Source organism: Bactrocera latifrons, unplaced genomic scaffold (assembly GCF_001853355.1).
Source record: "Bactrocera latifrons isolate USDA-ARS-PBARC rearing strain unplaced genomic scaffold, ASM185335v1 scaffold_2, whole genome shotgun sequence".
NCBI classification, from domain to species: domain Eukaryota; kingdom Metazoa; phylum Arthropoda; class Insecta; order Diptera; family Tephritidae; genus Bactrocera; species Bactrocera latifrons.
In genome coordinates this window covers 1,623,446-1,637,365 of record NW_017535518.1, presented here as the reverse complement: position 1 = coordinate 1,637,365, position 13,920 = coordinate 1,623,446, and the positions used below count along the sequence as shown (strand labels likewise).

The 13,920-nt window shown below is 34.9% G+C and overlaps 1 protein-coding gene across 1 annotated transcript in view; it reads left to right on the top strand.

The window, feature by feature from the left end:
• Positions 1-13,920, top strand: part of LOC108967787 — a 291,336-nt gene that overhangs the window by 181,556 nt on the left and 95,860 nt on the right. The window contains exons 7-8 of the mRNA XM_018931415.1: positions 12,352-12,624; positions 12,858-13,283. Coding sequence (XP_018786960.1) covers positions 12,352-12,624; positions 12,858-13,283 — 699 coding nt within the window. The remainder of the gene's footprint in view (positions 1-12,351; positions 12,625-12,857; positions 13,284-13,920) is intronic.

Genomic DNA, 13,920 nt, shown 5'->3' with positions numbered 1-13,920 from the left:
GCCAAGCGGCTTGCCACGTGTGCAAGTTTGTGCGAAACCAAAGGCGAAATGGACGTTGGCGGCGTCTGTGTTTGAGTTTTGCGGGGCACAAGTGTATACACACATACTCATACTCACATATATGTAATGTTTATTATGTATTCAACAGAAGACAGGCAGTCAGCAAGCAAATGTGCAGTCAAACCGTCAGTTGGACAACAAAACTACAGCAACAAAAACAAAAATATTTGCAAAAAGTAGAGAACACACACTTACATACATACATAGTTCGATAGCGTGGCAGATAGATTGAAAGCGGAAGTTGAATAGAAATGCAAGCAACCGGATATAATTGTGTTTGCTATGCATATTTCCGTTACTGCTGCAGCAACAACAGCGCCAGCAATGTGTATCAATGGCGTAGTGGCACAACAGCAATAAATGCTAGAAATACTACCACAACTACCCGAACTACTCGCAGCTGCTCTTTGTCAACTATTGGCAACTTCAGATTCACCTACTTTTGTAACTGTTGCTGCTGCAATTGTGGAAATATTGCACTCACGTTGAATGCATTGCGCTTTCGATGTTACAACGCCGTTGCTCAATTCACGACTTTGCTGCTGTAGTAATTTTATACCCTGAAGAGCGTATATTAAGTATGACAAGAAGTTTGTAATACCCATCATTAAATGTCGGAGTCTTAGGAAATATACTCTTCTATATTATTATTCTATAAATATAAATGTTTAATGGGACAAGTTGACTCGATCTGAGTTTGAGACCATCTGTCTGTATATATCGGAACTCGTGCCACAGTTTTTGAGATATCGTTTTGACATTCCACACATGTGCTTTTCTTTTTAAGAAGCTGCTCATTTGTTGGAACCACCGATATAGCACCACTATAGCTTATAGCTGCCATACAAACTGAACGATCAAAATTAAGTTCTTGTAGGGAAAACTTGTTTATTTTTAAGATTATCCCGATGAAATTTGGCATGTGTTATTATCCAAGAGATTCATACAATCTCTGAATAAATTCTTCAGATCGGATCACTATAGCTTATAGCTGCCATACAAACTGAACGATCAAAATTAAGTCCTTGTAGGGAAAACTTGTTTATTTTCAAGATTATCCCAACGAAATTTGGCACGTGTTATTATCCAAGAGATTCATACAATCTCTGAATAAATTCTTCAGATAGGATCACTATAGCTTATAGCTGCCATACAAACTGAACGATCAAAATCAAGTCCTTATATGGAAAACTTTTATAGTTGACAAGATATCTTCATGAAATTTGGTATGGAGTAATTTTTAAAACCACTCTACAAACTCTGAAAGAATTTATGAGATCTCACAACTATAGCTGTCTTACAAACCGACTGATCAAAATTAAGTGCTGGTATGGAAAACTTTTTTATTTCAATGGAAAGCTTCACTTAATTCCACACAGATTATTTTTTAAGGCAATCCTATAATCCTTGAACGATTTTTTAGATCGTGCAACTATAGCATATAGCTGCCTTTCAAACTGAGCGTACAAAATCAAATTCTTTTATGCAAGACATTTTTTGATTCGTGAAAGGTATTCTAACTAAGGTGCAAACAAAGCTGCCGCTTTATATTTTTATTTCTTCTATTTCTTCAGTACTCATAAACGTGTGTGTGTGTATGAGTGTATGTGTAAACTCAAGTGTGCTTGTGTTTGCATACATAAATTGAACGCCAGCGCAGGCTAACGGCTTGCATAGCTCAGTAGTTGCTTACAAATGTATGGGTTTTCGCATATTTATATATATGGATATATGTGTATATGTATGTATATATTTATATCTATGTAAATGCATCCACATCCGTATACAAGCACCAAGAAGTAGATGGAAATGCATGGAAAAAGTCTTTATAGCAAATCTCTTTGCATTCTGGCGAAGCCGGGATTGATGTACAACTTTTGATTGCAACATCGATACAAACAAACATATGTATGTCTGTGTATGTATGTAGCTGCATATGTCTCCGGATTTTTATGCAACTGAAGAATGGATTTATGCCAAACGAAATAAAGATTAAAGGATAGACGCTGGCTTAGCTGTGTGTTGGCCTGATGGCTATGTGTTTGTGTGTGTGAATCTCGAGGTATAAATAAAATCACAGCATATCAGCGTTGTGTTGTCTGCATGAGTGCGATTACTCTGCACTGCCACCGGCGTTGAACTCCTCCCTCCTCCCTATCCCCCTCCCCATCTTTTTCTCTCCTTCTCTCTCTCTCTTCACTTCGATATTGCTAAGTTATTGCCTTAAAACTTAATATCAGCTGCAGTAATAGAATTGCAGATGTGTGCATACATTTACTAACTCGAGGATTAATTTACTATTGCATTCACACATATATATAATAGATACAACTACAGCCACCATACTGAGTACCGCTGTGCATTTCGTAGCGGAAATTTGAAACGGAATTACTTAAGCATAAATGAAATTTAATTATTAGTTAGTAATTGCTGTTAGTTAGTTAAACGCTGCATCTATTCAAGGCATCTATAATTAAATGTACATATTGAAATTATGCTTTATGTTGTGCACACATGTAAACTGTTATGCGTGGATAATTCAAGCGTTAAGTGAGATTTCAACAGAATCGTTATTTGATCAAAGATTAATATGCATTTCAATTTAGTTAAATGCAAAGCTAAATTAGGCATACAGCCATATGTATATATTTATTTAAGCTTATTAGTGTTAGTTCCATTGAATGTACATATATACATGAGTTAGTTGTGAAGCCAAGCCAAAATATAATGGAAAAAAATATAACTAGTTACCAACTAGTATTTTTCGGACCAACCATTAACTAAAGAAAGAATAGTGTTTTTAAGTAGCAATCCATGGATTTCGACAATTTAAATTCACTTTTTCGAAACTAGTTGCAAACTAGTTGACACAATAGGTCCGAACAAGCGTTTAACTCTAGGAGATCGACAATCCTCGCTTGTCCATCAACAAAGAACAATAAATTTCACTTTAATGTTTGTGCGGCTTTGTAGTATTTTTTTAGATTCGGCTCGCATTTTCCCTGCATTTCGCTGATTGTTGACTTGTTTGGATGTCAAAGTCGTAAACCCATGTCTCATTGGCAAATATAATGCTCTTTATGAATCTGGCAGTGGAATTCGCAGGATCAAGCATGTCCAAAGACACGTGTTTACGGCCGTTCCCACGACAGTCGGGTCTACGAAAACCGGAACGGACCCGGATTTTTATCCGGCCAAGGACTGTCAACTCGGCAGAATTCTGCCGTTACAACAACAATAATACGTGTTTACGGTAAACTTTTTGATAAACATTTGAGCAAGAACGCGTTTCCGACCCAAAATATCCACCAAAATCATTCGAATGGTCTTTCTCTAACACTTGCCTTACGATGTTCAACCATCGTATCTTTTACCTTTTTAATATTTAAATCAGTTGAAGAGGGCGTAGGTCGTCAAGAACAAGGCTTGTCTACAACGATCTCTCGACCGTCTTCATACCTTTCATTAACTTGTGTTTTTGACAAAACTGAATCACTTTCAAATTTTTGGACATTCACAATGACTCGGCACAAGAAATTTGGTTACAAATGCAAATTTCAACAACATATATTTTTTGAAATATCATTTTCATTCGCATTTAAGCGGTTCATGACTTGGTTAAGCAAAGGCTCACACCGTACTATTGTTGATAGAATGACCAGAAACTTTTTATGAAGCCGCAAGATTAAGCTGAAATTCTATAACATATGCCAATATCTACATTGTTAATAAACCGCTTAATCAAAGCCGGAAAATCAAAGCAGAATTTGTTTGCTATACAATTTTTGAGGAAATTTTATACATATTGTCTCTTCAACATAACATAATTATAGAAAACATAGTAACTTATAAAAGCTCCTCAAAAGCGGCATATTCATTTGTACAAATTAATTCAGGCGAAGGCATTCGATTATTTAATCTAGAAAATCAGATTTGCGGATATATAATAAATTCAAATTGGCAAATCTTTGGTCAAGTAAATTCAATATTTTACATAAGAGACCTCGTAACCAATGAATAATGTACTTACTTACAAAAAATTTCCGCAGCTTTTCAACAGAATCAAAACTGTTGCACAAATATAATTGCCACAATATTGTAGCATTTCAATGGGGAAGTGATATAAGATAATGCTGATATAACAATGTGTTAAACCTTAAAAAATTTTTTCGTAATTTTTGTGCGTAAATTGGATATGTTACGCCTATTGTCTGCCTTTTACTAGTTTTTGTAAGTTTTGCACAAAAAAAGTTTGAAAATGTAGCAATCTGTTGATTGTAATACATTTTCAAAAGCTAAAATACACTTACGTGCACACATATATTTGTTCTACAGCAACTACGCCTATATGTTATGTAAGCTAAGCATTTTTAACAGCTTATTGCCATTGTCCGACATTATTCCATCAAAAATACATTTCTGGCTACCCGCTGGCTGCAATAACAGGCTTGTAAAATCTGTAAAACTTTTTCTATAGCATTTGCTTCAGCAAACACTTGTTGATTAACTATCAAATAATTATATATTTTTTATAATGAATTTAAATTTGTTTTACAACTTTTTTTTAAAATGTCAAACAGTCATTGATAGTTAAAAAAATACATGGATGAACAGTAACGTGTCTGTTTATTTGGTATAAAAAGTAATATCAGGCAGATACTATCTCTCTGTCACATTTAAACGTTATGTGAATTTTTAAGTCAAATGCCAATTTTATTTATTATTTTATGACGGAAAAAATTAAGAAAAAATATCAGTATTTAATATTTACGCATATATCAATATTTGTTTAAAAAAATATTGTTCCTGATATTTTTTCTTATTTTTTTCTGTCTTAATATAATAAATGTTATTGACATTGTGCTTTAAAATTCGTATAAATTTAATAAAATTTTTACATATGTATTTAATTAATGTATTTTATTAATATTTAATAAAATTTTTTTATTAAATTTTTATTTAATATTTTATTTTTTTATCATACAGATATCAGTATTTCAGCCTTAATAAGTGTTATCTACACAGCTTTTCAAAATTCAAGCATTTTCACTGCAAATGCTCAATCAAATAGAAATAATTGTGTTTGTCTGATTCGAATGTCAAATGTAAATGCAGCTATTTAAGTGGAAAATTGCATCAAATTGCAAGCTAAAACAGGCAATCGCTTTCAATTTAATACATAAAATAGGAGGAAGAGGAGTGGTACATTTTTTCTAGCTGAATATAAGAAGATATAAAAAAAACATTTAAAAATAATAATAAAAGTATTAAGTGATGTCTAGTTCATATTTCTCTATTTTTTACTAACCAAGTGAGAAAATATATGAATTTTATTTTTTTTTTTTTTAATTTAATGTTATCTAATTCATACTTCTCTAGATTTTTGTTTAGTTAAATTTTATTTTGACGTTTGCAAAATTTCAAAACGATATCTTAAAAACTGAGGAACTAGTTCGTATATATACAGATAGACGGACATTGCTAACTCGGCTGATGCTGATAATTTATATTATATATACTTTATACGGTCTCCGACCGTTCCTTCTGGGCGTTACAAACTTCGTGAGAAACTTAATATATCCTGTTCGGGGTAAAATAAATAAACTTAATAAGTTTGTATGGAAATAGTAGTGGAAGTATCACTGTTTCTGCATAAAAATTCGTCATTCGCACTTTTGCTGGTCATACTTGACGTATGAGTAACGGTTATCCAAAGATAATTAGGAGTTACTCATACGCCGTGTCTGGTCTAGGAATTACACTATTATTAGTAATTTTTTTTTTTAATTTTCATTGCTATTAGTATTATTATTAAAGTTGCGATAAGCTAGATTCTTATCAAGGAAGTTCTTTCTTCCTAAAAATTTCGTTAAATCCTTGTTCATATATACGTGAACAACTCTACCCGTTTTTGAGATATCGATCTGAAATGCGGCACACGGTTTTTTCTTTCAAAGAAGCTGATCATATGTTGGAATCAATAAAATCGGAACACTATAGCATATAGTTGTTATATAAACTGATTGATGAAAATGAATTCCTTGTATGGAAAACCTGTTTTTTTTACATGGTAACTTCACAAAACTTGGGATGTATTACTGTCCTGAGCAACGCTACAATATCCGTAGAAATTATTCAGCTCGAGCTATTATATCATAGAGTTGCCATATAAATAGATCAAATCAAGAGATAACAATCTTTTGTTACCTCTTTCTCTATAAGAAATATACCTATAAAGGATTCTATAGTTATGATGAGGCGAAGCTGATTTCTTTTCGTGTTTTTTAACCCAAATTTAATTTTTCAAGCACTACTCGTGCATGTATGTATATTAGTAAACAACTCCTATCTTTCGATGCCACACTTTTAAGCTGTCATTATTACAGCTACAAGTGCATTGAAGCTTTTAAAAATTTCAAGCGATAATAATAATTGCTTTCTTTTTACCGCATGTTACATATATTGTCTACATATATACATAATAAACAAGAATTTCAAGCATCAAAACAAATAATTACAAACTCGTTGGTTAGCCAACCAATGTTACTCATACGCCATGGACTGTCGACCATATAGTGAGTATAAATAAACAGAATTAAATTATATGAAATTAGCTTAAATATTTTGTTTTCTGCATGCATGATTGCCACTGCCAACTACGTTTTCGGGGTTACCTTTTGCTCCTCAATTTATTTTTAGTACTCATACCCTCCTCTAAATATACGTACATGGCTAGGTAGGTGGCGATGTGATTCTTAGCAGTAACTACTACGCATGCCAGCCCGTATTCATATATTAATTAAAAAAAGAAAAAAGCAACAACACAGTTTGAGCACTTACAGCAAGCTCGCAAAATATTGCCAGCGCTTCTTGCATACGGCATTTTCCAAGAAATTAAAGCAGTTTGCTCTGAAGCTTTGAAAAGCAACAAAATACAAAATTTATTGTTGGTTGTTGTTCTTTGCTATGCTGTTATAACACTGCCTTACAAACTTAGTAATATATATACCATTACAAAGTATATATGCCGCACTGACACATATAAATATTGACTTGTTTATATATGTATGTATGTATCAAAGTGCATGGCACAATAAGTCACTGCTTTGCTTTGGTATGCTATGATTTCACGTTATGTTGCTTGCACGAGCGGTACCGTTAGCAACATGTAAAAGCGCAAAGCATAGACTATGAAGTGCATTAGTTGCTTCATAAATTATGGAATTTTGCAGAAACATTGACAGCAAAAAGCCATAATAACAAAAACAAAAACAACGGTAATAAACTGAGTAATTGCAAAACAAAAACAACAACAAATATGTAGTGCAACGTGGAAACAAAATTATAAGAAAATACGTTGTGTTAGAATTGAATAGAACTGGTAGATGGCTCCATGCCAGTGTTCCCCAAATTAAAATGGCAATATTAAAGACTTTCAAAAATCGATTTTTGTTTGGAATGTATGTATACATATGTATATATTTGAAAATATTCTCTGAAAATGTGCTGCTGATCTGGCAAATAGTTTAGGGGATATGCGGGTATTTGTACGACTTTTTATCTTTTTGCAATAGCTAATTTCAAAGTCGGTGATTAAAATTGCTTCGAAAGGCTGAACTAACCGGGTCATATATTTTCACACGAGTTTTTTAGATAAATTTGTCAGGTTATGATCGAGGGAATAAGATTATGTTTATCTATTCTATTTTCCAGGGCCCTTTTAAGTCTAAAATTTTTTACAAAAACGTCTTTTCTTTGAAAACCTTCATAATATATTTACAAAAATAGAAATTTTGAATATTTTTTTTTTTTGCGATTGCCTCTATGTATTTATTGCATTCAAAGTCTTTTCGGTTTTTGGATTTCAGATAGTATTTAGTTGAAAAATTTCCTTCACCGCCAAACGCCTTTTGTAGATCCCGTTGGCGATAAATATTTTAATTTTCTTTGTAGTAAAATGCCGCTTCGAAAAAAAATCACGAAACTAATTCTTTAACTTGTTTAACGATTTATATATTCATGTTATCAAAATGCTACACCCAATTCAGTTTAGTGAACGCCAAATTAGTTAACTGTTCCCCAAAAATAAGGCGACATTTGAATTTAAACTGCGTGCGTCGAAGGATTTGGAGAATTATTATTATTTTTTTTTTTTGTTTGGTTGGTAGTACTGTCAGTCATATTAATGTCAAATTTGATGTCAAAATATTCATTAGGGTTTGAGATACGTGTCGTTTTGTGAGCTGCTAAAAGTGCGTTTTTCGTTTTTTGCGATGTCGGAATTGGTTGTCCAAAGAATTTGCATTAAATGTTGTTTACGGAAGCAATTTTCTGCTGCGGATACGTTGAGGATGGTGCAGAAAGCATGTTTTGGGAATCAAACGCTTCAAATCTCGACTGGTACCGAAAACATTGAATATTTTGGAAAAAAGGCGTCGCGTTGAAGTGTGGGAAACGATGCTTTTCGACTACCAGGGTGTCATGAAACGCATTATAACTGGCGATGAGACTTGGATCTATGCTTACAACCCTGAAACAACCGATCAGTCGAGCGAATATCGAGCCAAAGGAGAGCCGAGACCAAAAAAATCACGCCAAAGTCGCTCAAAAATCAAGATCATATTGACAGTTTTCTGCGATTATCGTGGTGTTGTGCATTATGAATTCCTTCCAACCGGTCAAACAGTCAACAAGGAATATTATTTGAACGTTATGCGTCGTTTGCGTAACGCTATCCGTCTAAAAAAGCCGGAATTGTGGAAAGACAATTCTTGGTTTTTACACCACGATAATGCACCATCCCATACTGCCCTCGTAATTCGTGATCATTTCGCCAAAAACTCAACCCATATCGTTCCGCAACCACTGCATTCACCTGATCTGGCACAGTGCGACTTCTGGCTGTTCACCAAGCTCAAAAGACCGCTCGTTTTTATACCTTAGAGAAGATTCAAGCCGCAGCGAAGGCGGAACTGAAGGCCATCCCGGAAAGTGACTGCAACCAGTGTTTCGAAGATTGCAAAATCCGTTGGCATAAGTGCATTGCATCGGGAGGGGATTACTTTGAAGGGGATGAAATTGATTTGGAAAAATAAATAAAGAATTTTCAAAATAAATAAAATATCACCTTATTTTTTATGATTTCGGAAGCAAACTCAGCAACATTATAGGTTTTTTTATAAGTATATAGCTTAAAATGCAGAACCACATAAGAAGAATGAAATTACAAGAGAGATACATATATAGTCACCGAACATACAAACCAACGCATCAACAAAAAATAATCGGAAATAGTTATCAGATATAATAACCATTTTATAACCAAAACTCAAATTTGGTTTCAGTATGAATGGTTCTATTATATAGTTTTTTCGTCACCTGTAAATATATAAAAGGTGTTGTTATGTTATTTTGCATTTTAGGAGACGATATGTACTTGTATGTAGTTAGATATTGAAGCCCCAAACTCTGCCGATATGGTTTCGCTGTTATTTTAACGTGATTTATGTAATTGAGATTTCGAAAGTATTTAAGAATCAATCACTAAACTTTAAGTAATTGTAAACAAACCTAAATAAATGTATTCACTAAATAACTCCAAATAAATCCTATACATTTATATATATGTACATACGTATATACACTTATATGTGAGAAATATTTTGTACCTTAGTTTTAGAAAGTTTGAAACACCCTGTTGCTAACAATTGCAGCAGTTCCTTAACAACTTTTCTCCAAGTTTAGTTACACTACCCTGACTGGTCAATGTGTTGCTGTTGCCGCAAGTAAATCTATCTATTTACCGCTACTTTGCACCTTGCTTATTTTTCCTTGTGCATCTTTTGTTTGCTACTTGCTAATGGTCAATTAAGCGCTGCAGTTGCTTTTCTGGAGTTTTCATGCACTGCACTGGTTTAAAAAATAGTAAAATGTAGACATTTATATTTTTATAGAAAATTACTATGAGTAAAAAGTACTTTGTTTTTATAACTTTAAAATATTTATATATCTATGTCATCCAGCTCAAAGTAATACCCCTTGTTCCCAATACGCTTGTGCCATCGTTTTTTCCAAGCCTTTTTCCAAAAGTCAATCTTTACTTTTCACTATCTTTTATGCCCAATAGGGTGTACTGTGACTTTTACGAGCTCTACTTTTATCGCTTGAGTTCTCTTAATTTGTATGATCTCAAGTTAAATACTCATTTATTGTCCTAAGCTTTACAGCGAGTGATGTTTTTTCGATTTTTCTGCTGCTGCAGTTTTTCACTCGATCAAAGTTTATTATGGTGCAACGCACTTTTAAACGGTACTAACTACTGCACTCGCGCATAACTCCATTAGTATTCAGTGAATTTAATTTCTTTTTAATATACAATCTTTAGTGCAAGACAAATTTTAAAGCATAGTAATTTTTGTGATGTGGCAACGGTGCAGCCGTGCACATTCACAGTCAGGATGGGCACACAGTGGCGCACGCAACGATGAGCGAAAAATTGTGAAAGCACACATATTAGTTGATAACAGTGTTAATATTTACTAAGCAACTCTGGTCCGTGCATTTCCGTCTTCTTTGTCTTCCTCAACTTTGCTTCTAGGTTAATTTTTACCATGCTTAAACCCTAAAGTGCTCATATGGGTGTAAATGGTCGTATGGGTAGTAAAATAGTCACATCTTTGAGTGGGTTTTGCACGTTTATGAGCGTCGGTGAGGAGCATAAAATCGTCTTGTGATGTGAGTACGATGCAGTGTGTGTGTTTTTTTTTCATGATTTTCCCTTTTTTATGTTTACACTTAATTTGATTGGTACTTAACTTGTTATTATGCGCGAATGAGGGTTTTTAAAATTTTGTTAACTTGGTTAATTAGAAGTGTTGCGAAACTACAAAATTATAATGGGTATGCTTCTTAATTTTGATGGAACTCAGCTTATTTTTTTTAGGCTATAATATAAAGAAAAAAGGAAATTGTGAAACAGCTCTGAACATATAAGATTATTTTAATTAGATTAGACTTATAGACACTTGTTGACTTAAAGCGACTAGAGCAAAAAAATAATGTAACTTCGGTTGCGCTGAAACTAATCATAAGAACCTAGTGGTTATCGCTTAGTTTGTACGCCAGCTACAGGCTATAGTGATTCGATTTCAGAGATTATAACATTAATTTGGTTATTGTGGAAGAGCAAACGTCAACGAAGACATCAGCAACGTTGTGCATAATAATCATAAGCAGCAGTCGAACGAGAGTGAACGAGTAACAAAGTAAGGGGAATGACATGATGAATCTCCTAAATCGAAAAGGGACTCTACGCATAGACTTTGGACTTCACATACTCTCAGGGAAAGGTCATCAGTGTGATACCACACGATCTTGGTGGCCAATCGAATGGCCCAAAACGTGAAATTACCCTATCACCCCCATCAGTGTTCTCTTATGAAATCCATCAAATGGTCCGTCTTGTTCAAACCAAATGACGCCGAGATCACGAGCTTCAATTTCAGGCAACAAATAAACACTTATTAACGGTCGCCATTGACGGCTGCATTCTCACCGGCATAATTTTTGAAGAAATATAGAGCGATGACTCCACCGACACACAAACCATAATAAACCCTTCCTTCTTCCGAATAAAATGGCAGATCTTGAATTTTGTTAGGTTGCTCTTCGTTCCAAATGCGACAATTTCGCTTGTTTCTATATACCCATTGAGCCAGTAATGGGCCTCTTCACTAACCAAAATTTGGCTCGAAAACGTCGGATTTTTTTGGAACTTTTCAAAATGTCATAGAGCGAAGCGTTGTCGGTTGGAAAGATCGAGCGGCTTGGTTCTTGTACAAGTCATTCCATACGTCAATCCGAATTGCAGCGAACGGCGCTGAATTGGCTCTCCACGGTCTTCGTGCACACTCGCAGCTACGGAGGCTGCTATTAAACGTGAATAATGTTAAAGACATTATTAGATACAGCTTTAGATATAAAGCTTTCCGTATTCGATCAACAGCATATATGGATTCATATAATTCCCATAAAATAAAATCAAAGTTGATGCAAGGTAATGTCAAGACCTACTTTGGAAGGACAGAAGCTTTCTGGAGCTTTAAGGGCTCGTAAAACTTCTCTTCTTATTAGTAACTTAGAAACTTTTAGCGCTCTTTGATATAAAATCACGGGAGAGATACCCATACATATTTAAAATAGTCGAATATTTCATAACACTAGAAGAAATTGGCATCATGCTGTTAAAAATGAACTTTTTTGACTTCCAAACCTTTGAACTTCTACTTACAGGTCACCGATTGGGGCATCGAGCAGTGCCGCTCACTGCATGTGCACATCAAAACACCGCCACGCCTACGTGTCGATCCCGCCAGCGTGACATTGCAACGCGGCGATTCGCTGCGTGTGCGTTGCCTGTCCCCCGGCAACGACGACATCAAACGCTATGCACAACTCGGCTACAGCTGGACGCGCAACGGTGTACTCTTTCAGTCGAATCCCGCCACAGTAATGTGGGAAGATCTGTATCCCGATGGGAGCATACTCAAAATCAATAATATACAGGTGAGAGAGCTTATAATGGAGGAGCTTTGAAGGTTTTATAGTTTCATAGTGGAAACTTAAGAGCATTTTCATATATTCTTTACATACAAAACTTTTATATATATATATATTTTATAATTTTGAAGTACGATTTAAATATATATATATATATATATATTGATATATTTATATACATTTTTTTTTTAATACAATTTAGTTTTTTAAATAAATTTTCTGCTCTTTTGTTCGCACAGAAATCCGCCGAGTACACATGCATTGTCTCCAACACAGTGCGTCCGGTATCGAAGAGCGTCTACATAACAGTTATCGACCGCAATGCGGTACGTGTGTGCCACAGCGACACGCTGTACGGTGTCCGTTGGCCGACAAGTGCACCAGGCGCCGCCATTGTTGCCGACTGTCCGCGCGGTTTTGAGGGCCACTCGCGGCGCATTTGTGAAAGCCGCGATACTGGAAATTCGACATGGTTGTTACCGGATTTTGCGCTCTGCGTGCATGATCAACTTTTGCTGATTTACAATAAGTTTCGTGCACTAAGCGCCGGCTACCAGCAGACGAACTCATCCGCCATACTGAAGGCCTGCTTCGCATACACGGTCAAGCGGCATAAGCGCTTTCTGCCTGGCGAGGCGGGCTTTCTCATCGATATGCTGCATGAGGTGAGTATCAAGTGTCGGAGTGCTGTGGATATATATTTTTTTTTTTGTATTTTTGTTGTCTTTGTGTGTTTGCTGTGACCTAAAATCTCCGCAAGCGTACACTTTAGCAAAATGTTGTGTGTGTGTGTGTGTGTCGTAAAAGCAATCGCTTTTTATATTTATTTAATGTGTGTCAAGCACACAACAACGGTATTGTTTGGCAAATGTTTACGTGCATTTTAAAATTGCACTCGCCATGAAAAAGTGTCACGTGAGCACCTTATGTGCTCGGCGCTGTGGTCGAGATAAAGCGTACGCCGCGTGTGACTTGCGAGTAAAGCGCTTTTTAAGGCCTTTAAATATTGCATTTCATTGGTGATTCTTACTTATTTATGAAAATGTATAAAAATGTATCAAAAATATGTGAAAATATATATTTTTTTTTTCACAGGAGAATGCAATTTTCGTATTTTCCAAAAATACACAAACGTCGGTTGCGATACTTTTCATCTTTTTGTATTACTTGCTTTGCGCTACTTATCGCATTTCTTCTTGTGTTTTTTGTTGTTTGTGGTCATGTAATTTGTCACATGTGTCACTTCGTGCCCATTTTTCAAAGTGGCACTCTAAATGGAAAAAGTGGAATTTGCTTTGGAGG